The sequence below is a fragment of the Geotrypetes seraphini genome, chromosome 2 (assembly GCF_902459505.1).
Source record: "Geotrypetes seraphini chromosome 2, aGeoSer1.1, whole genome shotgun sequence".
Taxonomy (NCBI): domain Eukaryota; kingdom Metazoa; phylum Chordata; class Amphibia; order Gymnophiona; family Dermophiidae; genus Geotrypetes; species Geotrypetes seraphini.
In genome coordinates this window covers 426,305,341-426,331,646 of record NC_047085.1, presented here as the reverse complement: position 1 = coordinate 426,331,646, position 26,306 = coordinate 426,305,341, and the positions used below count along the sequence as shown (strand labels likewise).

At 41.6% G+C, this 26,306-nt stretch overlaps 1 protein-coding gene across 3 annotated transcripts in view; it reads right to left on the bottom strand.

Moving 5' to 3' along the window:
* ITGA8 (integrin subunit alpha 8) overlaps window positions 1-26,306 on the bottom strand; it is a 473,328-nt gene that overhangs the window by 409,672 nt on the left and 37,350 nt on the right. For all 3 annotated transcript variants that reach the window (XM_033931203.1, XM_033931201.1, XM_033931202.1), the window contains exon 3: window positions 13,016-13,116. In XM_033931203.1, the coding sequence (XP_033787094.1) occupies window positions 13,016-13,116 (101 nt within the window). The remainder of the gene's footprint in view (window positions 1-13,015; window positions 13,117-26,306) is intronic.

Sequence of the window (26,306 nt, the reverse complement as noted above, 5' to 3'; positions counted from 1 at the left end):
GCAGCAGAGGGAAGCCTGCTGGGGCTGGTGCAGGCATCAAAGATGGGTAAATCCAGCTGCTGGGATGCCTCTAAGGTATAAAGGGAAGGGATGTTGAGCTAAGGGGGGGGGGACTGGAAGAGCCCACTCAAGTTAGCTCTGAGCCCATTCAAAATAGTGGTGGGCTCAGCCAATATTCAGCCAAGGCCCACATAAGAATTATGCGGCCCTGGCTAAACATCGAGTCAGAACTGCATAACTGTTTTATAAGCCAAATAGCCCTCGATTCCCCTCAACTACATTCCCTCCTTCCAGCTGATGGAGAACCAGGCCTACCTAAATACTTGGTAGTCCAGTGGGGCTTATCAGGGGCAGTAGTTCTGACTTTTAAACAGATAAATTAAGTGGATAGTACTTGAATATCACTGCTATCCGTATACCTTTTACTGCCATCCTCTTCCTCACTAGTGTACCACTGGTTCCTCCTCAGATTACATAGCTGGATATATAACTGAAATACACAGTCAAAGTGAAGGCATTCATTGGCAATAGAATTTCAGACAAAAACACTTATGTAACCAGCACCTAATCTGGAAGTGTAAGTGCTTCTGAATATTGTCCTTCCAGTCCACTTTACGAAGCTGCGTTTAAGTCCTAACCTAGCAACTGGTAAAGCATCATATTTGTTTTATCATTCCCTCTGTAGTCCTCTACCCTCTCTACCCCTTCATCCCTTTGCATTTTCCTACATGATTCACCATTTTGTCCACTGTTTCTGTCATAATTAGATTATAAGCTCTTTTGAGCAGAGACTGTCCCTTGCATGTTTATTGTACAGCACTGCATGCATCTGGTAGCAGTATAGAAATAATAAATAATAGCAGTAGTCTCATATTTGGCAATTGGCAGTTAAACAGTAATTGGCAAATCTAACTTTATTATTATTATTATTAATTGGGATTTGGCTTTTTAAATTGTAGCTTAAGGTAACTTATATTCAGGTACAACTGGTATTTTTAAGCAAACAAAATTAATTATGGGCTTCTTTTCCAGATAATGGATAGCTGGGGCCGGATTACTCAATAGGCCCAGTAGGCACGTGCCTAGGGCCCGAAACTGTGAGGGGGCCCGCTGAAGGAGGACGACTAACCTTGCAACGGCAATGACCCCCACAGCAATGGCAATGGACCGCTCCCCCCCCCCCTCCTGCCCGCAACAACAGCAATGTGGCCGGATTTGTTACTGGAAGGTCCTGCGATGACTGCTTCTGCCAGTCCATCCCCCTCCGACGTCACTTACTTGCTCTGGAAGAAGTGACGTCGGTGGGGGATGGACCGGTAGAATCAGTCATCGTGGGACTTTCATGTAACAGATTTGGCCATGTTGCTGTTGCTGCAGGGGGGGCCTGTTGCCTTTGCTGCGAAGGGGGGGGGGCTGGTGCCATTGCTGCGGGGGGGGGGGCGTTGCAGGAGGGGTAACCAGTTGCTGGCATCAGGCAGAGCCGGCAGCTGCAATGTTTGGAGAGGGAGAGAGAAAGGAACATGAAAGGGTGGTGGAGGGAGAGAAATGAGCAGGGTGGTATGGAAGGGTTGTGAGAAGGATTGTATGGAAGGGTGGTGGAGGAAGAGACGGATTGTATGGGAGGGTGGTGGAAGGAGAGAAAGGGGCTGATGGAATTGGTGTGCAGGGGAAGGGGAGAGATATAAGGGGAAGGATACTGGATGGAATTGGGTTGAAGGGAAAGAAAGGTGGCAGATGCTGATGGAATTGGGGTTCTAGGAAAGAGGAGAGAGACATAAGGCGGAAGGATCCTGGATGGATGTGGGTTAGAGGGAGAGAAAGTGGGCAGATGCTGATGGAAGTGGGAGGAGAGGAGAGAGTGAAATGCCAGACCATGGGGGGTGTGGGAGAGGGAAGGAGAGGAGAGAGATGCCAGATCATTGGAGAAGGGAAGAGAAGTTGATGGATGCCACACAAATGGGAGGGGGGAAGAAGAGATGGAAGAGAGAGGCAGTCAATTTCTGGAAGAGGCACAGAAGGACAGAAGAGAAAGGAAGAGAGTGACAAGAAGATGAGGAGAGTAGAAACCAGAGAAGACAAAGGTAGAAAAAAAAAATTTCTATTTATTTATATTTTTGCTTTAGGGGACATGCATCGCTGTTTCTGTGGTGTTGCATTGTATGCAGAGTCCAGCTTCTTGGTGGTTTTATTTAACCTTTGTCTACGTATTTCTATTTTATCCCCCCCTTTTACAAAACTGTAGAGCATTTTTTAGCACTGACCGTGGCTAAAAACCATACTACGGTTTTGTAAAAGGGGGAGAGGTTACTAGGCGAAGGTGTTTTCTGTGTTCTGTTTGTATGAAAGACATGGGTGTTTTGTTAGCATTGACTAGCCTTGTTTGGCAAAATGCATCAGGCATGGTTCTTGGGAGCACCTTGAATTAACCTGATTTGAATCTCCTTATTTTTCTGCCAATCTTTTGTTTCATGTTGGATTCTTTGGTGGGCTGCTTGACTTGTTGTTTCATTGCAAGTTAACATACATGAAGTGGAATGTACTAGTGGAGTTACAGATTTAGTTGTTTATACATAGTAACGTAGTAACATAGTAGATGATGGCAGATAAAGACCCGAATGGTCCATCCAGTCTGCCCAACCTGATTCAATTTAAATTTTTTCTTCTTAGCTATTTCTGGGCAAGAATCCAAAGCTCTACCCGGTACTGTGCTTAGGTTCCAACTGCCGAAATCTCTATCAAAACCTACTCCAGCCCATCTACACCCTCCCAGTCATTGAAGCCCTCTTCAGCCCATCCTCCCCACAAACGGCCATATAGAGACCGTGCAAGTCTGCCCAGTACTGGCCTTAGTTCAATATTTAATATTATTTTCTGATTCTAGATCCTCTGTGTTCATCCCATGCTTCTTTGAACATATGGGTTACAGTTGGTTGATGTAGAGTGAGGCAGTTGAGAGGCAGTTGGTTATTAATATAGACTTATATTTCAGATAGTATTACTGCTTTACAAATATTTGAACACTTTCATATATGCATGCAAAGGGTTCAGAGTTAAAGCCCTGGGAAAGTAGGTGGGAAGGGAAGGAAGGGGGATTTGTTCAGAGATGTTTGGGGGTTGCATAGAAGAAAAACTGTTCAGTAGTATGCTAATCTTTGTTTTGAATTAAAAAAAAGAAAAGAAATACAAGTGGAAATAAAGAAGTAAATAAGAAAACAGATAAATGGGGGCGGGACATGGGCAGGGTAGGGGCGGGATAGGGGCAGGGCAGGGCCAAGGGGCTCAGTGTACTTGGGTGCCTACGGGCCCTCGAAGAATTAATCCTGCCCTGTGGATAGCACTGAATTGCAAATGTAGTATCTTAGGAAAGCTGTTGCTGAGCAGAGCAAAAAGTTACCTAATCAAAAAGCACATTTAAGTAAGGGTTAGGACTTAATTTCTAGAGAAACATCCTGAAAAACAGTTCTGCTACTTCTTTTTAGACTCCAGAGCAGCAGGGATATTCTTTTGCAGCCCGTCCCTTCTAGGTAGTTTCCAAGGAATAGTAGGGGAAGGGGTGATCAAACCCTCTTCTGTTGTGTCTGCTCTTGACTCACTCCCCCCCCTCCCCTCTCCCCTTCTGTCATGTCTGCTTTTGGCCCACTCACCCCCTTACACTTTCTTTTTGTCTATAAATTAAGATCTGCACATGATAAACATAAAAACTTTGAAGAATATTTCCAGTTAAAATTGTATTTTTTTTTTTTATCATTTTGTTCATTCAAAAGGCAAAACTGAGTGCTAAAAGTTTAATGTAGCTTTTAAGCATTATGTAATTGATGCAAAGATCAGTTAAAAAACTATCATTCTAAGGTAGAAAATAACAAATACAAACATCATCAAAATATTCCCAAAAAAAGGTAAATCAATTAATTATAAATTATCAGAGGGTTCTTTTATTCCTAGCACAAACGCAAACCTCAATAATCAAGCTTCTAACCACAGCCCTTCCCATAAGTGTAGTATGCCATTATATTTTGGATAGACAAAGGGTATTAGGAGTACGGGGGTGAGGACCAACAGCATTTGCACTCACATCATTTTGGGGACAGATGCTACCCTTCCCCCCCATATCTACAACAACCTACAGTATATCTATGGTCCCTCCAGGACAACTACATTATTTGGTCATGTAAAATATTACATCAGTGGCATAACTAGTCAGGTTTTCACTAGGATATCAGAATTTTTTCCATCCTTAATTGCCTCTAAGTCTGTTTTTAGTATCTTTTGCAGACATTTGTGACAGGCATAATGTATCATTATACTGTATTACCTCCACTTTCTCGTATTCTGCACAAATAAATTATTTGATCGTCAGATTATATTGTTCCAAAGCCCTCCCTTATGGTTAGAGATATCAGTCTTCATGTCGGCTACTTTAACACAGCCATTATGTTCATTCAAAAAGCCTTTCAAAAACTATTTCATTCATATTTACAGAGCGGTTTAACCTGGACCGGATGGTATATACACCAGGGTATTGAAAGAACTCAAACATGAAATTGCTGATCCGCTGTTAGTGATCTGTAACCTGTCATTACAATTGTCCATAATACCTGAAGATTTTATTTATTTATTTATTGAGATTTCTAACTGCCTTTATGAAGAGATTGGAAGGTGGCCAATGTAATACCAATTTTTAAAAAGGGTCCCAGGGGTCATCTGAGAAATTGCAGACCAGCCTGATTTCAGTACCAGGCAAGATAGTAGAATTATTATAAAAAATAAAATTATGGAGCATGTAAACAAACATGGTTTAATGGGACAGAGTTAATAATAATAATAATAACTTTATTTTTTTATACCGCCATAGTCAGATGACTTCTAGGCGGTTCAACACAGAAAGAAGGCTGGACATTCAGCGAATTACAAATACATGAGGGGAAAGTTACAGAAGAAAGGGTAGAAGTGGAGGAAAATGTAAGAGGGGTTGAAAGTGGGAGGAAAAGTGAGAGGGGTAGGAATTGCCTGAAGATTGCTTTGTGTTGTAGGGGGAAAAAGCACAGTGAGTGCGGATTGGTCTGTTTAGCTGATGAATTTGTCAAACAGAGTGGTTTTGATAGATTTTTGGAATGCGTTATAGGTCTGTCTGGTTTTATTTATGTAGCTTCCCAGTCTGGATTGTTGTCTGTTAGCTTGGAACATGAAGGTTCTGTCAAGGTAGGATTTGTATTTGCAGCCAGTAATTTTAGGATAGGCGAAGATGTTTTTGTTTCTGGTTGTTTGTGTGGGGTTGTGTAGAGTAAAGTGTGTTTGCAGGTAGGAAGGTGCTAGGCCCCAGATTTGTCTGAAGCAGATGCATGCAAATTTGAATTGTATTCGCGCTTCCATTGGTAGCCAGTGCAGTTTTTTGTAGTATGGGCTAATGTGGTCTTTTTTTCTCAGTCCGAAGATTAAGCGAACTGCAGTGTTTTGTACTAATCTCAGTTTTTTTTATTGTTTTTCACGGGATACCCAGGTAGACGATGTTGCAGTAGTCCAGGGTGGATAGGATCAGCGATTGCACCAGTAACCTGAAGGATGTTGTGTCAAAGTATTTTTTAATAGTCCTTAGCTTCCATAGAGTGTAAAAGCATTTCTTCACTGTTATGTCTGTGTGGTCAGCCATGGTCAAGTGCTTGTCTAGAGTGACACCCAGGATTTTTATGGTTTTGAAAATCGGATATTCGTGGCTGTTTATTTTTAATGATGTTTTCGTTAATTTGTCATTGGGGCTTGCCAAGAAGACTTTTGTTTTCTCTGTATTTAGTTTCAGTTTGAAATTGGTGGTCTATTTTTTGATTTCTCTCATTGTGTGTGAAAGGATGTCTATAATTTCAGTTGAGATATCATTTAAGGGGATTAGGATGGATATATCATCTGCGTATATGTAATTTGTTAAGTTTAATTTTTGTAGTCAGTGACCTAAGGATGCTATGTAAATGTTGAATAAAGTAGGAGATAGAGGGGAGCCTTGGGGTACCCCTGACGGGTTATTCCATGGGTTGGAGTGATTTCCATTACTGGCTACTCTGTAGGATCTGTTTGTAGGAATTCTTGGAACCATTTCTTTACCTTTCCCGAGATTCCCATTGCATCAAGGCACAGTAGCATGATTTCGTGGTCTACTAGGTCAAACGCATTGCTGGATCAGTGCGCTTTTGCCTTTGCTGAAGAGATCATAGAGGTAGTTTAGTATGGAGGCTATGACCGTTTCTGTGCTATATCCTTTCCTGAAACCTGATTGATGATCGCTGAGGATGTTAAATTTGTCTAGGTAGTTTACAAGTTGGAGGTTGACCAATCCTTCCTGTAGTTTTGTGCTATGGGTCTGTAGTTGGATGTTAGTGCTGTAGAGGTTTTCTGATCTTTGGGGATTGGTGTAATCAGTATGTGGCCCATGTCTTTTTTAGTGTTCCGTTTGTAAGGGCCTTTGTTAGCCAAGTGAATAGTTCCATTTTGAATTCAGGTGGGGCAGTTGTTATGATTTTTGGGGGACATTCGTCAAGTAGGCAGTTTGATTTGCTGTATTTGTTGAATAAATTTAGGAGCTGATGCCAATTTGGGAATTCGAAGTGGTCCCAGCTCATGTCTACTCTGGTGTTCTGGTCGTGGGGTTCGAGATAGTGGAGGATATCATTTGTGGGTGGGGGTAGAGTTGCTTTTAGGTTTGTGATTTTGTTTTTAAAAAAGTTGGCTAGGACTTGGGCAGATGGGGTGCTCTCATTGTCATTTTTTATTGTCAGTTAGCACGGGTTCAGCCAAGAAGTCCTTCTAACCAATTTCCTTCATTTCTTTGAAGGTGTAAACAAACATGTGGATAAAGGTGAGCTGGTTGATGTAGTGTATCTAGATTTTCAGAAAGCTTTCAACAAAGTTTCTCATGAGAAATTCCTGAGATAATTAAAAAGTCATGGGATAGGAGGCAATGTTCTGTGATGGATTAGGAATTAGTTGTTGGATAGAAAACAGGTAAAATGACCTTTTTTTTCTCAATGGAGGAGGGCGAATAGTGAAGTGCTACATGGATCTGTACTGGGACCGATACTATTTAACATACTGTATTTATAAATGATCTGAAAATTGGAAAGACAAGTGAGGTGATTAAATGTGTCCAGACTGTGAAAAATTGATGGCAGTTCTTAAGAAATTGGAAGACTGGGCATCCAAATGGCAGATGAAATTTAATATGGACAAATGCAAAACGATGCACATTGGGAAGAATAATCCAAATCATAGTTTCCAGATGCTAGGTCCACCTTAGGAATCTGCACAAAACAAAAAGATCTAGGTGTCATTGTAGACAATACGCTGAAACCTTCTGCAGTGACCAAAAAAAGCAAACAGGATGCTAGGAATTATTACAAAAGAGATGGTAAATAAAATGAAGATTATTATAATGTCTCTGTATTTGCTCCATGGTATGACCTTGCACCTCACCTTGTGTATTGCATTCAATTCTGGTTGCTATTTCTCAAAAACAGATAAAGTAGAATTAGAAAGGTTCAAAGAAGAACAACCAAAATGAGGAAAGGCTAAAGAGTTTAGGGTCCTTCAGATTAGAAAAGAGATGGCTGAAAGGGGATATGACTGAGATCTACAAAATCCTGAGAAGTGTAGAATGGGTAAAAGTGAATCTCTTTTTTAATCTTTCAAACATTGCAGAGACTAGGAGACACTCAATGAAGTTACATGGAAATATCTTTGAAACCAACAGAAGGAAATATTTTTCATTCAAAGAATAGTTAAGCACTAGAAATTGTTGCCTGAAGATGTAGTAACAGTGGTTAGCAAGTCTGTATTTAAAAAAGGACAATTTCCTGCAGGAAAAGTCCAGAGTCTGATATTGAGACAGACATGGGAGAAGTCACTGCTTGCCCTAGAATCGGAACATGGAATATTATTACTATTTGGTTTCTTGCCAGATACTTGTGACCTAGATTGGTCACTGTTGAAAACAGGATACTGAGCTAGATGGACTATTGGCCTATCCAAGTATTGCTATTTTTGTGTTCTTATGTTATATTTTTATGAGAGTTCTGAGGTGACATCACAAGCCATTGAAATAAAGGCAAAATGGATCAATACACAAGAACATCTGGATGGAATGACAACATCCAGCAAGTCACATCTAGGTTATTTTAGACAGATAGATAGATTTACTGTGTTTCAAGAAACTATACAATGCTTTTTCTCTATACAGTTTTGTCAAAACATTACCATTTTAAAGAAAATTTGGGACAGTATCATCCTGAATAAAATTAGCAATAACCCTAAACTTACACTGGCCACCTCACCTAAATCACGTTGTCACCACTTAGCGATTATAGTCATGATATGACAGACATCATTTTGCTTTAGACATAGCCCCCTTTTACTAAGCCATAGTAGAGGTTTCTACCACGGCCCAGAGTGCTAAATGCTCCAACGCTCATAGAATTCTTATGAGCATCGGAACATTTAGGCCCTGATTCTACAAAGTGTGTCCCGATTTTAGGCAGCTGTAAGCGTCCTACAGCTGTCTAATCAGCCAATCGGGATGCACGTTTTTTAAAAAAATGCTCCCCAGGCAGGCCACTTATATTGAAGGCGCCTCCGGGAGCCTAGGGAGGCCCGAAAGATGCCTAAGCTCGCCTACGAGCCTTAGATGAATCTAGGCAGCCCTACGCGTCTCCCTAGTAGAGGAAGAGACGCTTACATTGTAGGCCAGCAAAATGCTGGTCTACATTGTAAGTAGGCACGGCCGCTATACTTTACATTACATTACATTAGGGATTTCTATTCCGCCTGTGCCTTGCGGTTCTAGGCGGATTACAATAAAGATGATATCTGGGCATTTCCAGTAGAATTACATTACAGGAGAAGAGTAGATTACAAGTAACAGTGAAGAGTTACAATACATTCAATATCGCAGCAGATGTAACATAGCCACGGATTACAATAAAGAAGATATCTGGGCATTTCCAGTAGAATTACATTACAGGAGAAGTGTTAATTACAGGTAATAGTGAAGAATTACAGTACATTCAATATCACAGGAGATGTTACATAGCAACTGAGTCAATTTACAACTGGTGGAGAATAAGAATTACAATATATTCTAGATTACAAAAGATGTTACATGAGCTATATATCGCGGCAAGGGATCTCTCTGCCGCTATAAGTATAGCGGCCGCCTGTCCGATTGCCCAAACCCTCCTGTCGGAAGATGCCCCCACTCCCCCCGACACTACCATCACCGGCAGGAGGGTGTCCAAACCCTCCTGCCGGAAGATGCCCCCACTCCCCCCTGACACTACCATCGCCGGCAGGAGGGTGCCTAAACCCTCCTGCCGGAAAATGCCCCTACTCCCCCTGACACTACCATCGCCGGCAGGAGGGTTCCCAAACCTTCATGTCGGAAGATGCCCCCCCACCCACCCCGACACTACTGATCACCGGCAGGAGGGTGCCCAATCCCTCCTGCCGGATGATGCCCCCCCCTCCGCGCTAACAGCCCCAAAACCTTCCCCCCACCACCAAACTAACCTTTAATTGCAGTCCGGACGGGTCTTGCCCGTCCAGCCGGCAGGCCCGCCTCGTCTAAATGGCCCATCCCGCAAAGCCTAAGGCCTGATTGGCCCAGGCTCTAGAAGCCTGGACCAATCAGGCCTTAGGCATACCGGGTCCGCCCATCCCCACTAAGCCTAAGGCCTGATTGGCCTAGGCACCTAGAGCCTGAGCCAATCAGGCCTTAGGCTTAGTGGAGATGGGTGGACCCGCTATGCCTAAGGCCTGATTGGTCCAGGCTTCTAGAGCCTGGGCCAATCAGGCCTTAGGCATAGCGGGATGGGCCGGGAAGGGGCGGGCCCGCCTCATTTCGACGAGGCGGGCCTGCCAGCTGGACGGGCAAGACCTGTCCGGACTGCAATTAAAGGTTAGTTTGGTGGGGGGGAGGTTTGGGGGCTGTTAGCGCGGAAGGGGGGCGTCTTCCGGCAGGAGGGATTGGGCACTCTCCTGCCGGTGATCGGTAGTGTTGGGGTGGCTGGGTGGGGGGGGCATCTTCCGGCAGCAGGGTTTGGGAACCCTCCTGCCGTCAATGATAGTATCGGGGGGAGCGGGGGCATCTTCCGGCAGGAGGGTTTGGGCACCCTCCTGCCGGCGATGATAGCGTTGGGGGTAGTGGGGGCATCTTCCGGCAGGAGGGTTTGGGCACCCTCCTGCCGGCAATCTGACAGGCGGCCACTATACTTATCGCGCCAGGGAGATCCCTTGCCGCGATAAGTGTAGCGGCCGCGTTTACTCTAACCCGATTCTGTAACCGGCGTCTGTAACATGGATGCCGGTTACAAAATCGGGGTTTAGTGTAGGCCTGATTCTGTATAGGACGTCTCTCCTGGGCCGTTCTATAGAGAATCCGGGCCTTAGTGCCCTGGGTTACCACGGCTTAGTAAAAGAGGGCCATAGTTAACAAAGGAGTCCTTTTATTGAAGCCATCACGGCAAAAGTGACCTTAGCATGCTGCTTACATATGTCTTTCCTACATGCTAAGGCCACTTGTGCCATGGACAGAAAATGTCTAACTTTTCCATTTTCCCAATTAACAGCCATGCCTTAATTTCACCATTGGCATGCAGCCATTAAAAAAAGTTACTGTGTTAGCACCTACCAACATGTAATTTATAGGTGATAAGGGCCCATGTGCTAACCCAGTGCTAATCCATTAGCATGTGGCAATGCCTCACACACTGATTACTGCTGTCATGTCCATTCTCCAACTAAAATATTTTTAGCACATGGTGTACACATACAGACAGGCAAATTTAATTGTAGGACAGCAGTGCATGTCCCATGGTAAGCCTGTTTAATTTGCAATAAGTACGGTATGTGCTAGCATTTACTGCAGTTTAGTAAAGGGACCCCATAGATACCATGGTTTGTAGTCAGGAGATCTGATTCTTATTAAAAATTTGTATCTGGAGAAAGGTTATGGTTCTTATTAACTGGTGCAAGAGTTTCCAGAAATGAGGTGGAAGATGGAATGTACTGTATAGAACAGGTTTGGAAGAAATTGTGAGAAACAGCGAAAATGGCTAGTTAGGAAGCAGCAGGTATATAAGTAATAGTGTATTTGTTCAAGAAGCAAAAGTCCTGATATTTCTTAGGGTTTCTGACTGCCATGCCCCAAACACAGTCTATAACGGTCCTTCTTGAGACAGGTAAGAAGTGCTGGTCCCAGCCAGACCTCAGAATGAGACTCATATGTAATTCAGCAAAGAAAAGGTTGGCTTATCTCAGCCAAGAGCACAAGAACATAAGAATAGCCCCACTGGGTCAGAACAATGGTGCATCAAGCCTAGTAGACCGTTCTCATGGTGGCCAATCCAGGTCCCTAGTACCTGGCCAAAACCCAAGAAGTAGCAACATTCCATACTACCAATCCAAGGCAAGCAGTAGCTTCCCCCCATGTCTCTCTCAATAACAGACTATGGATTTTTCCTCCAGGAAATTGTCCAAACTTTTCTTAAAACCAACTATGCTCTCCGCTCTTACCACAACCTCTGCTCTTCCCTGCCATTCAACACCATAATCTCCCTCCCCTTCCTTTCCATTCTCTTACATGGGCACCCTCTCTTCACTTTCTTCCCTCTCCCCACCACTCTGTGTTCACCATTTTCCTCCTTCTCTCCTCTGTTACCATCTCCCTTGTTTTTTTCCATCCCTATTTCCAGAATCTGGCCCTCTCAAACATAACCCTACACCCCTATCTGTATCTATTTCTCCCTTGGTCAGGGCATCTCTCCCTCCTCCCTCCCTCACTTGGACAGGCATCTCTCCCTCCTCCCTCCCTCAGTCAGGCATTTCTCCCTCTCTCCCTCCCTCACTTAGTCAGACATCTCTCCATCCTCTCTCCCTCACTTGGTCAGGCATCTCTCCCTCCTCTCTCCCTCACTTGGTCAGGCATCTCTCCCTCCTCCCTCCCTCACTTGGTCAAGCAACTGTCCCTCCTCCCTTGGTTGGGCAATTCTCCCTCCTTCACTTGGTCAGGCATTTCTCTCTCTCTCCCTCACTTGGTCTGGTACACTTCTCCCTCCATATTCATGGGGGATATGTTCAAAGACGACCAGTGAATACCAAAAAAATGCAAATAACTTTTTCCTTTGATATTCATGGGTTTTGGTATAGCCGCCGTGAATACTATGAAATCATGACCACAATGAAGCACTAAAATATTCTCTTTGCATACTTTTCTCCAACACTGCCATTTGCTACATGGCCCAGAGTGCTAAATGCTCCAACGCCACACATTTGCCATAGAAATTAGTTCTGCAACAGGAAGGAAGCCAGCATATAACTCCTCTTCCCTCTGGTGCAGTAGTTCTCAGCTCAGTCCTTAGAACATACCCAACCAGTCTGGTTTTCAGGATATCCCCAAATACGTATTAGATACATTTGCATGAACTACCTCCATTGTATGCAAATCTATCTCATACATATTCATTGCGGACATCCTGAAAACCTGACTGGCTAAATATGTCCTGAGGACTGGGTTGAAAACCCTTGCTCTAATGGAAATGGGAGAGGTCTAGGGAGGACTGAAAAAAAGGTGGGGGGTCGCATGGAGAGAAAGGTACTTGTTTAAAGTTGGGGTCTGAGTCTGGGGAATGAGGAGGGCGTTGGAAAAATACTCAAGGTTGAGGGTTGGGATAGAGAGCTAGCTAGTGAAAATTTAGTTTTATATGTTCTATCCAGCTAGGCTGTGGTTAAAAAACATCCCAAAACAAACCCAGAACACATGTGGCTACGTTAAAGGCTGCTTGCCCTACTGCAAATTACCCCCATTGTGACTTCCTCAAGGTCAAACAGATGATTAACAAAAGAAAAGATTTCAGCTGGTACCTCAAGACTTGCCCCAACTTGTAGTTCAGTGCTAAAAACACCACAAGTTATTGTAACATGTTATTATATCTAATTTTATAATGTTATGGTAAACAGATATACAAAGCCTGAAACTTACCACAACCTTTCCTTTATGAGCTTTAACTGTTGCTCCAAACCACTGATTTGATTTAAACTCAATAGGTTCCCTTGTGCCATTGATTTTGATTTTTCTATTGTCTGAAAAAAAGAAAGACAAATCAGTTATATTTCTTTTAAATATTGCAAACGCTAATGTTTCATTTACAGAAGCCAAACTATACTCTAATAAATTAGATATTCCACTGCTCTGGTATCTTCACACTACAAGTCTTATTCAATGATTTTTTTTTCACGGGCACAAAGGGCCAGATTCTGCAACAAGCGCCAATATTGGCCAGCACCTCCAAAAATCAGTGCTGGTTGCATATCAATCATGTACCAGCGCCGGTTGCAGAATCGCGGCTACATGTAAAGTAGATGCTAGAAATGTGATTCTACCGGCACCTACAGTTTCTTCCATTGCAAGCTGTGCCCAGTTTGACCGGAGGCACTAGTAGGCACTTCTGTGAACGGGACATCTGTGGCCTGTTCTGTAGGCACCTACATTTTTAAAAAAATTAATTTGTAATTGGTTTTAAAGACGCAGTCAGATACTGTGTTATCACCAATTAAGTTAGGCAGCAGTAGGACAACTACTGTCACCTAATTTTTATTGTCCCTAAGAATCAGGGCCAAAATGGGGAAAAAATAATTTTTTTTTGGGGGGGGGGAAGCCCTAAAGGGTATGTTTTTCTAAACACTAGTGTATTCTATCTAGTATCACACCCATAAGAATACTTTATCATAGGCATGACAGTAGTTATCATATGCTAATGGGCATTAGTGTGACTGACATCTACTAAACATGCCTCTTAAGTCTAATGTTTCAATAAATATTGATGCTAGACAGAACTCAGCAGCAAACAACACTAACCTAAATTTTCTATAGAAAAATGTGGTGTCGAGACTTCTGGTGACGTCATCGGTGGGATAGCAGGGTGAACTGCGAGTTCCTCTTCCCCGAGCAAGAATTAGCATTAATTTTAAGCATTGGAGGACTTTCACTTCGGTTTGCAAGTCCTGTCGTTGCTCCCTTGATTTATGGCGGCAGCGCATAAAAAAACAAAAACTGGCTTGCGCACGTTCGTGGTCCAGGCCCTGGTGCATGAGGAAGCGGGCTCACAGCACCGCTTGGCTGCCAAAACAGAGGAGATCACGCCCATGGTGGAGGGCGCAGAGTTGGTGGAGGGTCCCGCTTCCCAAAGGGAGCTGCAAGGCTGGTTTGCTGATTTAAAAAAAAAAAACAATGGTGGAAATGTGCAGGGAGCTCCACACTGATGCGCTTCACAAAACTGTGGAGGATATGGGCGCATGGGTTAGTGAATTTAAAGAATGGGTTATCGACCATGATGGCGACATTCAACACTTGCAGCAGAAGTGTAAAAGCTTGGAGGAGCGATATGAGGACCTGTTGCTGAAAACGAAGAACGGTGAAAATCGAGCCAGACGAAACAATTTGTGGGCTGGGGGAATCCCAGAAGCGTAGCACTCCCTGTCCATGGAGGAGATGATGCGTTCCGTTTGTGAAAAGTTTTTGAGAGCTGCTGAACCGGACCAGAACTTACCTGCGCTTGAGTTTGAGTGAGTGCATAGAGCAGCTGGGGCGGTTTCTGCTAACCGTTTCCCTGTTAAGGAGCAAGTTCTCGTGGCTGAGAGAAAATTGGGACATATTGACTGGGAGGGAGCTAAAGTGGAGCTTTATGCAGACATGTCAGCCATAACGCTTCGTAAGAGGCGTGAATTCCACGAAGTGACTCACTACCTGGTGGCTAATAAAATCTGCTATAAGTGGCATTATCCCTTTGGCCTCTCTTTTCAGCTTAATGATCAATCCCACAAGATGACTTTACCACAGGAGGCCCAGCACCTTCTGCAGTCGGCTAATATTTGGATAGAGATGGAAGCATCGAGGCAACAGCCTAAAGGTGGGGCCCTGGGAGCGTCCATATGGAGGAGAGGTGACAAGACAGGCCAGCGCTTTCAACGTCATTCTGATGTGATTTCAGACAATAGCCGGCTTCCCCCACCTGAAGGAGAAAGGCCTAGTTCTCTTTTCTGGGAACTGATCTGTAATATTGGAGTGTGCTGCTCCCTGAAATCTGGTATTTTGCCACTTGCAATGTTTGATGAGGTTTTTGGAGGGTTATAGAGAGAGGATAGGATGTTTAGCAAAATCATGTGGATATAGGAGCTGAGCAGTCTCTGTATAATTTTTTATTTTTTCTTTTCTCTTTTCTAAGTGAGCATCATGGGCTTGTATGTTTGTATTTCTAGTCCTCTGAAGTAACGGGCTGGGGATCAGGCTTTGTATAATTCAGCGGGAGCCATACAATATGGTCATCAGGACCGGAAAAAGCTAGTCGACCTTTTTGACAATTGGGGATTGGTGGACCCCTGGTGCTCTCTTTATCCAGGAGTATGCGATTATTCATTTTTTTCTGAAGTGCATAAATCCTATTCTAGGATTGATTTTCAAGTAATATACTGAACATTTCTTATCCCCTAGATAACTTAGCTGCTTACAATATGACAATATTTTGATGGCATATTGTATGATGACATATTGTACAATATGACAATATTTTGATAACATATTGTAAGCAGCGTGAGAAAGCGAATGAATGAAATGTAGTTGTTAAGGCACTTCCCCCATCCTGAGGAAGATACGAAGCGCGTTGGTGGGGCATAGTGTAACAGCAACATTGCACTAACAAAGCTAAGTTATCTAGGGGATAAGAAATGTTCAGTATATTACTTGAAAATGAATCAGAAAGAATGATAAATTATTGAAATTAATGCAATGACTGAGAAAACATGAGGAAGAGATAAAAATTCAATGAATTGAGATTTTGGAAATGACTTTAAATATATTAGCATATTTATTTATTTATTAAAGATTTAGAAAAATTTCTCAGGAAATTACAAATAAAAGTTTTCTTTAGTACGACCACAATGCTCCCTGATAAAACTGTAGTCACCCCGTCATCCACATGGTCCCCTCCTATTCCAGTGAATCCTGTCATCAATGCTTTCAAGCAATGTGTATTAAAAGACATAAAACAATGGGCTGATCAAAACATACGACATCATGCAAATTTAAACATTAAGGAAAAGCAAGCCCTAGTAGAGATTAAAAACGATTCTTCAATCATCATTAAGAAGGCAGACAAAGGTGGTGCTATAGTTTTAATGAATAAAAACAATTATTGCACAGAAATTTATCGACAGTTGAATGATAAAGAAGTATACAAAAAGTTAGTTTTAAATCCCACAAAACGTTTACAAAGGAGAATACTTTTGGAAACAAATAAAGGTTTGAATGATGGGTTTCTAACATACAAAGACCATAAATTCTTGAACAAAAAATCTCCAATAGTACCTGTCTTGTATGTGTTACCAAAAATACATAAAAGTATGATTAATCCCCCTGGTAGACCGATTATGTCATCTCGAGGTTCGCTTTTGGAACCTTTCTATTTTTGTTGACCATTTTTTAAAAGGGGAGATCATTAAGATGAATTCATACATTAAAGATTCTAAGGATGTGCTAATGAAACTCGATGCTATTCCAAGTTATGATTTTCCGTTTCTTTTGGTCTCTTTTGATGTAGCTTCTCTATATGCATCTATTCCCCAAGAGGATGCTTTATTAAACATCAATGAGATGTTTGACACCCGGACAAGACCTCATACTATTCCCACTGAATTTTTATGCTTTTTAGCAAGAATGGCAATGAAAGATAATTTTTTTCTTTTTTGATGGACGTTATTATAAACAAAACAAGGGGGTAGCTATGGGTGCTACCTTTGCACCATCGATAGCGAATCTGTTTACGGACCATTTTGAAAGAACATGGATCTCGAATTCTCCGTTTGCTGAATACATCTACAAATGGTTTAGATATATAGATGATGTGTTAATGCTTTGGACAGGTACTGAACAAGACTTATTGAAATTCGAAGTTTGGCTTAACAGTTGCGATACGAATATCCAGTTCTCTATGTCTTACACAGTGAGCAACATAACATTTTTGGATTTGATTATTATACAAGAAACAAGTTTTTAAGTTTTTATTAGGATTTGATATACCGCTTATCAAGGTTATCTAAGCGGTTTTTACAATCAGGTACTCAAGCATTTTCCCTATCTGTCCCGGTGGGCTCACAATCTATCTAACATACCTGGGGCTATAGAGGACTGAGTGACTTGCCCAGAGTCACAAGGAGCAGCGCGGGGTTTGAACCCACAACCCCAGGGTGCTGAGGCTGTAGATCCAACCACTGCGCCACACAGACCTTTTTGAATTCAATAAGCACATCAAACCAACTGACAGAAATACATTTTTGGACTTTAAAAGTTGTCATCCCATAAGCCTAAGGAGAAACTTGCCCTTTTCACAGTTTCTTCGATTAAGATGTAATTGTTCCTCTTTGACCACCTTTATAAACAGGCCAAGAGCTTGAAGAACAAACTTAGCAAAAGAGGTTATCCCGAGAAGATTATAAAACAGGCAATGAAAAGGGCAAGATATTACAATAGGGATTGTCTCCTATCAGAGCAAGATAAATCACATAAGGATGTGCAAAATGATATGTGCACTTGTGTGCTACGTTATTCAGCACACGGCAATTCACCAGCCAACATCATCAGAAACAAATTGGAAAATTGTGCAATCTCACCCTTTGTTTCATGAAACCGATCTGAGAATAGCTTTTTCACGGGAGAGAAATCTCAAGGACATTTTAAGCCCTGTGATGCCAGCACTTCAGCACTCTTCAGATCAAATTTTGTTACCTAAAGGTTTTTTTAGATGCGGCAAATGCAGCTTTTGTGAAGTGACTGTTCCTACAAAAGAATTCATGAATCCCAACAATGGAAAGAAGTTTACCATTCGACAATTTTTGACATGCACTTCAGATCACATCATATACGCGATAGTTTGCCCCTGTTCTAAATGGTATGTGGGCATGTCAACCCGACCTTTTAGGATTAGACTATCTGAGCATGTCAAACTTAAAGAACAAAAAATTAACAGCTCCTTTAGAAGAACACTGTGTTCAACTGCAACATAAGTTTACTGATCTTAAATGCTTTTGCATAGATAAGAGTTGAGTCTCAACAGAGAGGAGGAGACAGACAGAGGAAGCTACATCAAAAAGAATGTCGGTGGATTTTTTCGTTAGATACAGTAAAACCAGCAGGTTTAAATAGTGCTATAGATTGGTATGCATTTTAAAAAAATAAAAATCTGAACCATAAACAGTTGTACAATAATACACAAATCTACTCTCTTGTTTTGACATTCAAGCGTAATCACGTCACAGTTCCGCTTAGGTCAATTAATGATGTCATTGAATTTGTATATTAAGCGCATACGCATATCCGGCAGTTTACCAGCGCCATTTTTGATCTGCTAAAGGCAGGTCAAGCTGTTCACAGTAAGTACCTTGTTTTAAGATTATTCACTTGTTTGTTACGATAGATTGAGAGTTTAGTAGTTTTTAGTAAGAATTGTTTCAATTTTTTCGCAGCCTGAACATTAGACCCCTGAAGAATCCTTAATCGGCAAAAAGGGTACCGTTGGGCCATTTGTTCATGGGCTATGTCTTCATGTTCAACAACAAGCGACTAGACCAAAGATAAGTGTCGCTGGTCTTATATATATTTTTCATTCTCTCTGCACATACTTTAGTATGGTGTTAGAAAAGTGTTAGAAGAGTGTCTAAGAGATCACTTGTTAAAAAATTATATGAAAACCCAATGAAAGATAAACTGCAAACCTGCCGCTAGCTGTCTCAATGTGTTCATTGAGCAGTGCAGGACTCTTGAGGGTTTCATATTTTAAAAACATCTCTATACATTGATTGATTCAGTCAAGTGCAACAAGTTCGTTTTTGGTTTTCATGTGCTAAAGTTGCCATTAGCGCATAGTCATTAAAAAATATAATCACATGAACAGTTATCACCCCCTATTTTGTAGACAGTAAGGTTCAGATTCTATAAGACACCTGAAGTTAGGTGCCTAGATGAGTTCTCTTAGCCGATCTAGGTGACTTACTTAGGACTCCTTTTATAAAGCTGAGGTAGAGGTTTCTACCTTGGGCTGGTGAGGTAAATGCTCTCATGCTCATAGGAATTCTATGAGTGTTGGAGTATTTGCCTCGCCGGCCCACAGTAATAACCTCTACCTCAGCTTTATAAAAGGAGTCTTAAGTAAGTAAAAGCCAGCGTTAATTATTTGAAAAGTTGAATTGGCACCAACAGCAATTAGCATCCCATAATTGGCTTAAATTAAGATTAATTGGATTGTAGGTACCTAGATCAGTAAGTGCTTATCACTTTCTGGTAGGCACAGATGCCTACCAGAAAGTAGGCATGACTACGGGTGATTTGTGGGAATGTTTTTCATGTAGGTGCCTGTTTGGACTTAGGTGTCAGTATGTAGACCAAGAAAACCCTGGCATAAATAGGGTGTGCCTAAGGTTCAGATGCCTACCAGTACCTACAGAAGTCCACTTTAGGCATCACTAGGCATGATTTTATAAATGGCGCCTATGAGCTATGTGCCACTTTCCTTGGTGTCTATGTGTTAGGAATGGCCACTCTCTGCCCCCCTGACATTTCCCCTCAAGAAAAAATAATTTTTAGTGCCTGGATTTGCACATGCTCATTTGGCACTTATTGCAGGACACTTGAGAGTGTCCTGCAGTATGCCATTTTAAGCTACTTTCGCCATGTGGTAGCGCCTAACACAGCTTAGAGAAAAGGGCCCTTAAGTGGGATTAAAACAGTAATTTTCAAAATTACACACATTGTTCTGGTAGGCAAAGGTACATGCAAAAAAAAAAAAAAAAAAGAGGTGAACTGTCTTTGGGTACTATTCCTTGGAAAATTTACAAAAGTGAAAGTAAGCATGTATCTTTATTTTAAAAATAATAGCAAAGTCCACAAATAAAAAGTACCTATGAACTATGAAAACTGCCCCCATGTCCCCCATACCTTGAAAAAAAAAAAAAGTGAAGAGAATAGTTTGTGATTATTTTATATTGATTTCGTGTATTTTAATTTCCTATGACAAAAAAACATGAAATCTATTCTGGTAAGGTAAATAAAAAATTTTCAACTTGAATTATTCAGCGATTATCACTTCATACAGCAGAGGATCAATGTACCTAAAGTAAATTACATGTGTACACATACAACGACTAGAGACAGATCTTTAATGTTACTGGTACACTCTGCAGATGTCAGCATAAAGAGAAACCATCTGGGTAAAAGCTCAGTCCAATTATGATACATCTCAGGTTTTAATAAAAAGCAGACATCCCAGTTCTTTTGCCCTTAGCTCCCTGAAGTAAACCGATTTCCCACATGTTCCATAACAAAGTATGTTGCATTCTCGCCAGTCACTACTAATGAACCTCCAGACGTTCACAAACAAAAAACCTGTTACTATGGTATGTGGTCTTATGTATGTGTAATTTCTGTACTTTGCTTCTAAGAAATATGGAGATCCACACATCCAAGTTTGGATGTTTTCAGAAAAATGCACAAAAATCAAGTACCAAATATGCCCAAAAATGCACAAAAATCAAGTACCAAATATGCCCATTTCAACTGCAAAATGTCTAGCTTGGTTTTTTGTTTGTTTGTTTGTTTTTTTTGGGGAGGTTAATGGTCATTTTTCAGATGTGCATCTATCTTTATGAACTATTTTTGGAAAAAAAAAATGCCCAAAAGAAAAGTGCACAGATTAAGATGTAGAAGGGGCCAGCATTTTTAGTAGACTGGCCACACAGACAGCCCAGAAGAGTAGTGGTGTACCTTAGGACACACTGTAGTGAACTTCACATAAAAATGCCCAAGTATACACCTCAAGCAACACAATTCAAATACACTCACAATGGATTGGACACTATAAACTATATACTGTAGTATTTATTGCAGGACACTTGAGGAACTATCATAAGACCCACGGTTAATTTTTCATCCAGCTATCTTTTACAGCTAACTACGTAGCTCTTTTTTATTTTATTTTCTAAGTGGAAAAATAGCCTCAGACTTAGGGCTCCTTTTACAAAGGTGCGTTAGGGCCTTAACGCGCGGAATAGTGTGCACTAAAATACCGCACACTAGCAGTATTTTATGTGCTAGCCGCTACTGCCTTCTTTTAAGTAAGCGGTAATTTTTCAGCTAGCACGCACTATAGTGCATGCTAATCTTGTGTGTGCGCTAAAAACGTAAGTGCACCTTAGTAAAAGGAGCCCTTAGAGCGTCTCCACCAATAGGTGTTAATCCAAATTTATGGTCACTCTTAGTAGTAATCATTGGCTTTTAACCACCATCCACCCACTTAATTTTTATTTATTTATATTTATTTCTACCTTTTTATCTGCTTTTATATACATTTTTTCTTTTTTCAAACTACTTGCAAAAATTTAAATACTTCCTTTCTTCCTTCTCTTTAAAAATATCAAACTCCAGTACTCCAGATGCGGGCGCATCACAACTCTGTCCTATCACTCTTCTCCAGAATCTGACATCTATCACTTCTTTGAGTCATCCCTCCTAGTGTAATATTTTTCTTACCCTCCTCTCCACCACTATCATGTCTAACAATTCTCCCTCTTCTTCCTTTCCCCATGTATACCATCTCTCTTTCCCTCCCACTCCATGCACCTATGCACAACAATTTTCTTTTTCTCTTCCCTCCCCACAACTGGCAGCACCCCTCTTTCCCAGCACCCCATCCATGCATCATCTGTCCTTCCCAACCTCCTCCCTGCCCATGCAACATCTTCCCTGTCTCCTCCCAGCCTATCCAGCATCTGTCCTTCCCAACCCCCTCCCAGCCTGAGCAACCTGCCCTCCCATGCCATCTCTCTCCCTTTCCAACTATCCTATCCTCCTATTCTATACATCTCCCTCTACACCACCCCCAGGACCACCATCTATGCCTTTCTCTTTCCATCTTCCCTTGAAGTATCTCATTCCTCTTTCCTTCACAGCACACCCCATGTCCAGCTACTGTCTTTTTCTATCCCTACAGACCATTGCCCACTAGTTCCCCCATGTTTCTGGCCCTTTAAGTACTTCCCCTTTACTCCTCAACTGGCACGTCTTTGCAACCCATCCCCCATTCTACTTAAAAAAACACAGTCCTGGGGGCTTCCTGGCCCGGCATGTCCTCCCCCTTCACCTCCGCTCATAGTTTTTGTTACAGGGGAATAGTGAAATGCAGCCTGCAGCCTTCCTCACCGCGTTCCTTGTGCCATGGTCCATCCAGGCTGAAAAAGGAAGTTGTGTCATTGGGGGCGGAACGCGGCACAACGAACTGGGGAGAGAGGCCTCAGGTTGCGTTTCAGAAGTTGTGTTGAAGGCAACATTGGACCAGCATGTTTAGCTGCCCTGTTCTCAGCCTCCTTAACGCCAGCCCTTCAGCTCCTAACTTCCCCATACCTGCTCCCCCCACCCCCCCTGTCGCTATTATTTTAAATGTTATGGCAGCCACGGCACTGTATCCACCAAATGAAACTTCTAACCTCAGCCTGCCCTGGAACTCTTCATGCAGCAGCCACCTGCCTTGGCGGGAACAGGAAGTCGCTGCTGCATGAAGAGTTCCAGGACAGGCAGAAGTCTCATCTGGTGGACACTGTGCTGCGGCTGCCGGAACATTTAAAATAATAGCGATCTGGGGAGGGGGGTAGCAGGTGTGGGGAAGTCCAGAGCTGATGGTGCCACAGGGTCCTGCTGGGGGGAGGGAAGGTGGAAGGAAGGAACCGAAGCATCGGCAATTTGGGGGGAGGCCATGGCACCTGTGGCCTCCCCCCCTGTTCAGACACCTATGACCCAGGGGCTTTGATCACCCTGCCCCATTACTTCTAGTTTAAAGCCCTCTTCAGCAGATTAGCCAGCCTCCTGCTGAAGACACGTCTTCCATTCTTTGATTTGCAAAACGGAAAACTTCATAAGCTCCAGCACTAGGTACAGCATCCTCATTGACTAGCTTCCTTAAAGTGCTGAATTCTGAGATAAAAGAATAACACTGTTGTAAATCAAAGTGTGGTAAAATCTCACCTTTTACTACACCATATTAACTTCCCCCCTAGCATGTGAGTGATTTAAAGTGTAGAATCGTCTAGCAACAAATTTATCTAATATAGCTAGAAAAAGAAAAAGATATAAACAGAATTGGGAAATTGTCAACCTCATTGTGATAGCGAAAGATAATGACGATTTTTCCTATAAAATGGAGAATTTAGAGAATAAAGCTCAATTATGTTTCCTAAGCAAGATTCAATTGATGGAGCAGGCTTTGATTGTGATATTTTAAAATATACTGAACTCATTGCTGCTAGGAACTATATAGCGCTTATATTCCACAACAGAAAAATAATCCTAATTAAACATTTCTAAGAACTTTGGACTGTCTAGAATAGAAGAATTGGGACTCCAACAGTGGCCAATGCAGATCACAAATACCTGGCAGAAACCCAAACAGTAGCAACACAGCATGCTACTAATCCCAGGGCAAGCAGCAACTTCCCTCATGTCTGTCTCGATAGCAGTCTCGGGACCTTTCCTGCAGAAATTTGTCCAAACCTTTTTTTAAACCCAAACACACTAACCACTGTTACTACATCCTCAGGCAACAAGTTCCAGTGCATAACTATTCTTTGAGTGAAAAAATATTTCCTCCTATTGGTTTTAAAAGCATTTACATGCAATTTCATTGAATGCTCCCTGGTGTCTGTACTTGTTGAGAGTAAAAAAAAAAAAAATCGATTCACTTTTGCACATTCTGCATTACTCAGGATTTTGTAGACCTCAGTCATATCCCTCCTTAGTCACCTCTTTTTCAAGCTAAAAAGCCCAAACCTCTTTAGCCTTTCATCATATGAGAGAAGTTCCATCCCCTTTATTATTTTAGTCCCTCTTCTTTGAACCTTTTCTAAATCCACTATATGTTTTTTGAGATAGTGACCAGAACTGAATCTAATATTCAAGGTGAGGACACATCATAGAATGATACAGAGGCATTATAAAATTCTTAGTCTTAAAAACCTAAGAAATAAGAAATAACTGTTTAACAAATGACATATACGAACATCAAATAACTAATATACAAGGAAATGAAATACCAGTGGACATGACTTGGAGTTCCTTTCAAGATTTAGAATGGAATAATTATATCAAATTATATGACAAGTACTCTAAATCGGCATTATGGGGCAATCATCTGGAACAATTGCACACACATACTACTTATGGGGAATTTAGGAAACACCTAAAAACATACCTGTTCCTGAAGTATTTAGGCAACTAACCTGTACAATCCTACTCCACAATAACTGATCTCTAGCGCTGTTAACTGGACATTTCCAGGAAAAATTACACTCTAGGGGGCTGGTTACATAATAGTATTAGAGGAAAAATTACAAGATGGGTAGCGAACCCAGGAGAAATTACAAGAAGAGTAGAAATCAGAAGAGAACTGGACATTTACAGGGAAATTACAGTTTAGGGGACTGGTTTCATAGTTGAGTCTTTGAGGAGAAAGTTCAAGAAGAGTAGCAATTTGAGGGGGAATTTACGAAGGGAGGGGGAAGGACAAGGGGAGAGTTAAGATAACTGGATAAATTTTTTGAAAGCAGGGGTTTTGATTTCTTTTCGAAATGATTTGAAGTCGATTGTTGCGGTCAGCAAGTTAGCGATGGAGGGGTCTAGTTTCGCTGCCTGTGTCGCTAGTAGGTTGTCATCCATCTTCTTACGCCGAGGACCTTTGAATGGTGGGTAGGAGAATGGGGTCAGAGTTCTCCTTTGTCTGGTTGTAAGGTACCGATTTAGGCGATTATTTAGGTAGGTGCAGGCAGTACCATTTATTGCTTTGAATAAACGGTACTGCCCCCACTTACCTACATCTTTTAACCATTGTAAACCGCATAGAACTTCACGGTTCTGCGGTATATAAACTGTTATTATTATTATTTACCAAGGCGCGTTAGCCGATTTAGTGCGTGCTAAATGCCAATGCGTCCACAGAATATAATGGGCACGTTAGCATTTAACATGCACTAATATTTAGCACAGGCTAAATCGGCTAGCGCACCTTAGTAAAAGACCCAGATAGTAATTCTTAGTAATTTTCTGGCCACTGCTGCACACTGGGTGAAAGATTTCAGTGTATTGTCTACAATGACACCCAGATCTTTTTCTTGGGTTCTGACTCCTAAAGTGGACCCTATCATCAGGTAACCATGATTTGGATTATTCTTCCCAATGTGCATCACTTTGCATTTGTCCATATTAAATTTCATCTGCCATTTGGATGTCAAGTCTTCCAATTTGCTAAGGTCTTCCTGCAATTTTTCACAGTCCACGTGTGTTTTTAGGACTTTGTCTTTCCTTCTATCCTCCGATGAACTGAAAAAAATGTAACGCCTATCCCCAATGTACTAGTTTTTGTAACCTTCATTTCTAATGTAGTATTGTAAACTGCTTAATACTCATGTACAAGAGCTAAATCAAATGTACTAAATCCAATCCAATAGTTTTGTGCCATCTGTAAATTTAATCACCTCACTTCTCATTCCAATTTCCAGATCAATCATTCCTCTATTCTTTTCAAGCTATTTCTATATCCATTTTTTACATTCATTTAAGAGTTATAGAATCGTTGGCTGCTTATGCTAAATATAATTGTTAGCTGGTAATGGATTCTTACTCTCTAGTTATGACTGTTCTCAATCTGTTTGGAATCAGTGTCTAGGTAATTGGAAGAATTTTGTCTTAAGCTTAATCCTGATTAATATGAGACCATCTGGCTCTGTTGTGGATCTTCACAATCCTCTGAGGCTCCTGCTATTTGTAATATATTATTTACTATATAAGATTTGATGACAATTTTGAATGGTTACTTTTGAGAAACTCTTGTTCATCCCTCTGTTTGTTTGGGGTTTTTTTAAAGAAAGATTCATACTATTAAATTCATGTTAAGTAACAAGGATCTTCAGATCTTAATTCCTAAGAGGGGCATAATAAAAAAAAAACGTCTAAGTCCCCTTTTGGCCTAAGGCCTTAAACATTGAAAGTAGAAGCATTATCAAAAAAACATCCAAAAGGAGGTTGTTGGTTTTTTTTAAATATAATGGCCTGCCTCTACGTTCAGCTGTTTAAACGCCCAGACCACCTCTACATCTACACTAACAAATAACATCAACCTAAAAAAATCCAAAGTTCCAAACACACAACACAAGAGCTTTTAGGCGAAGGAGGAGCCAGTCCTTCG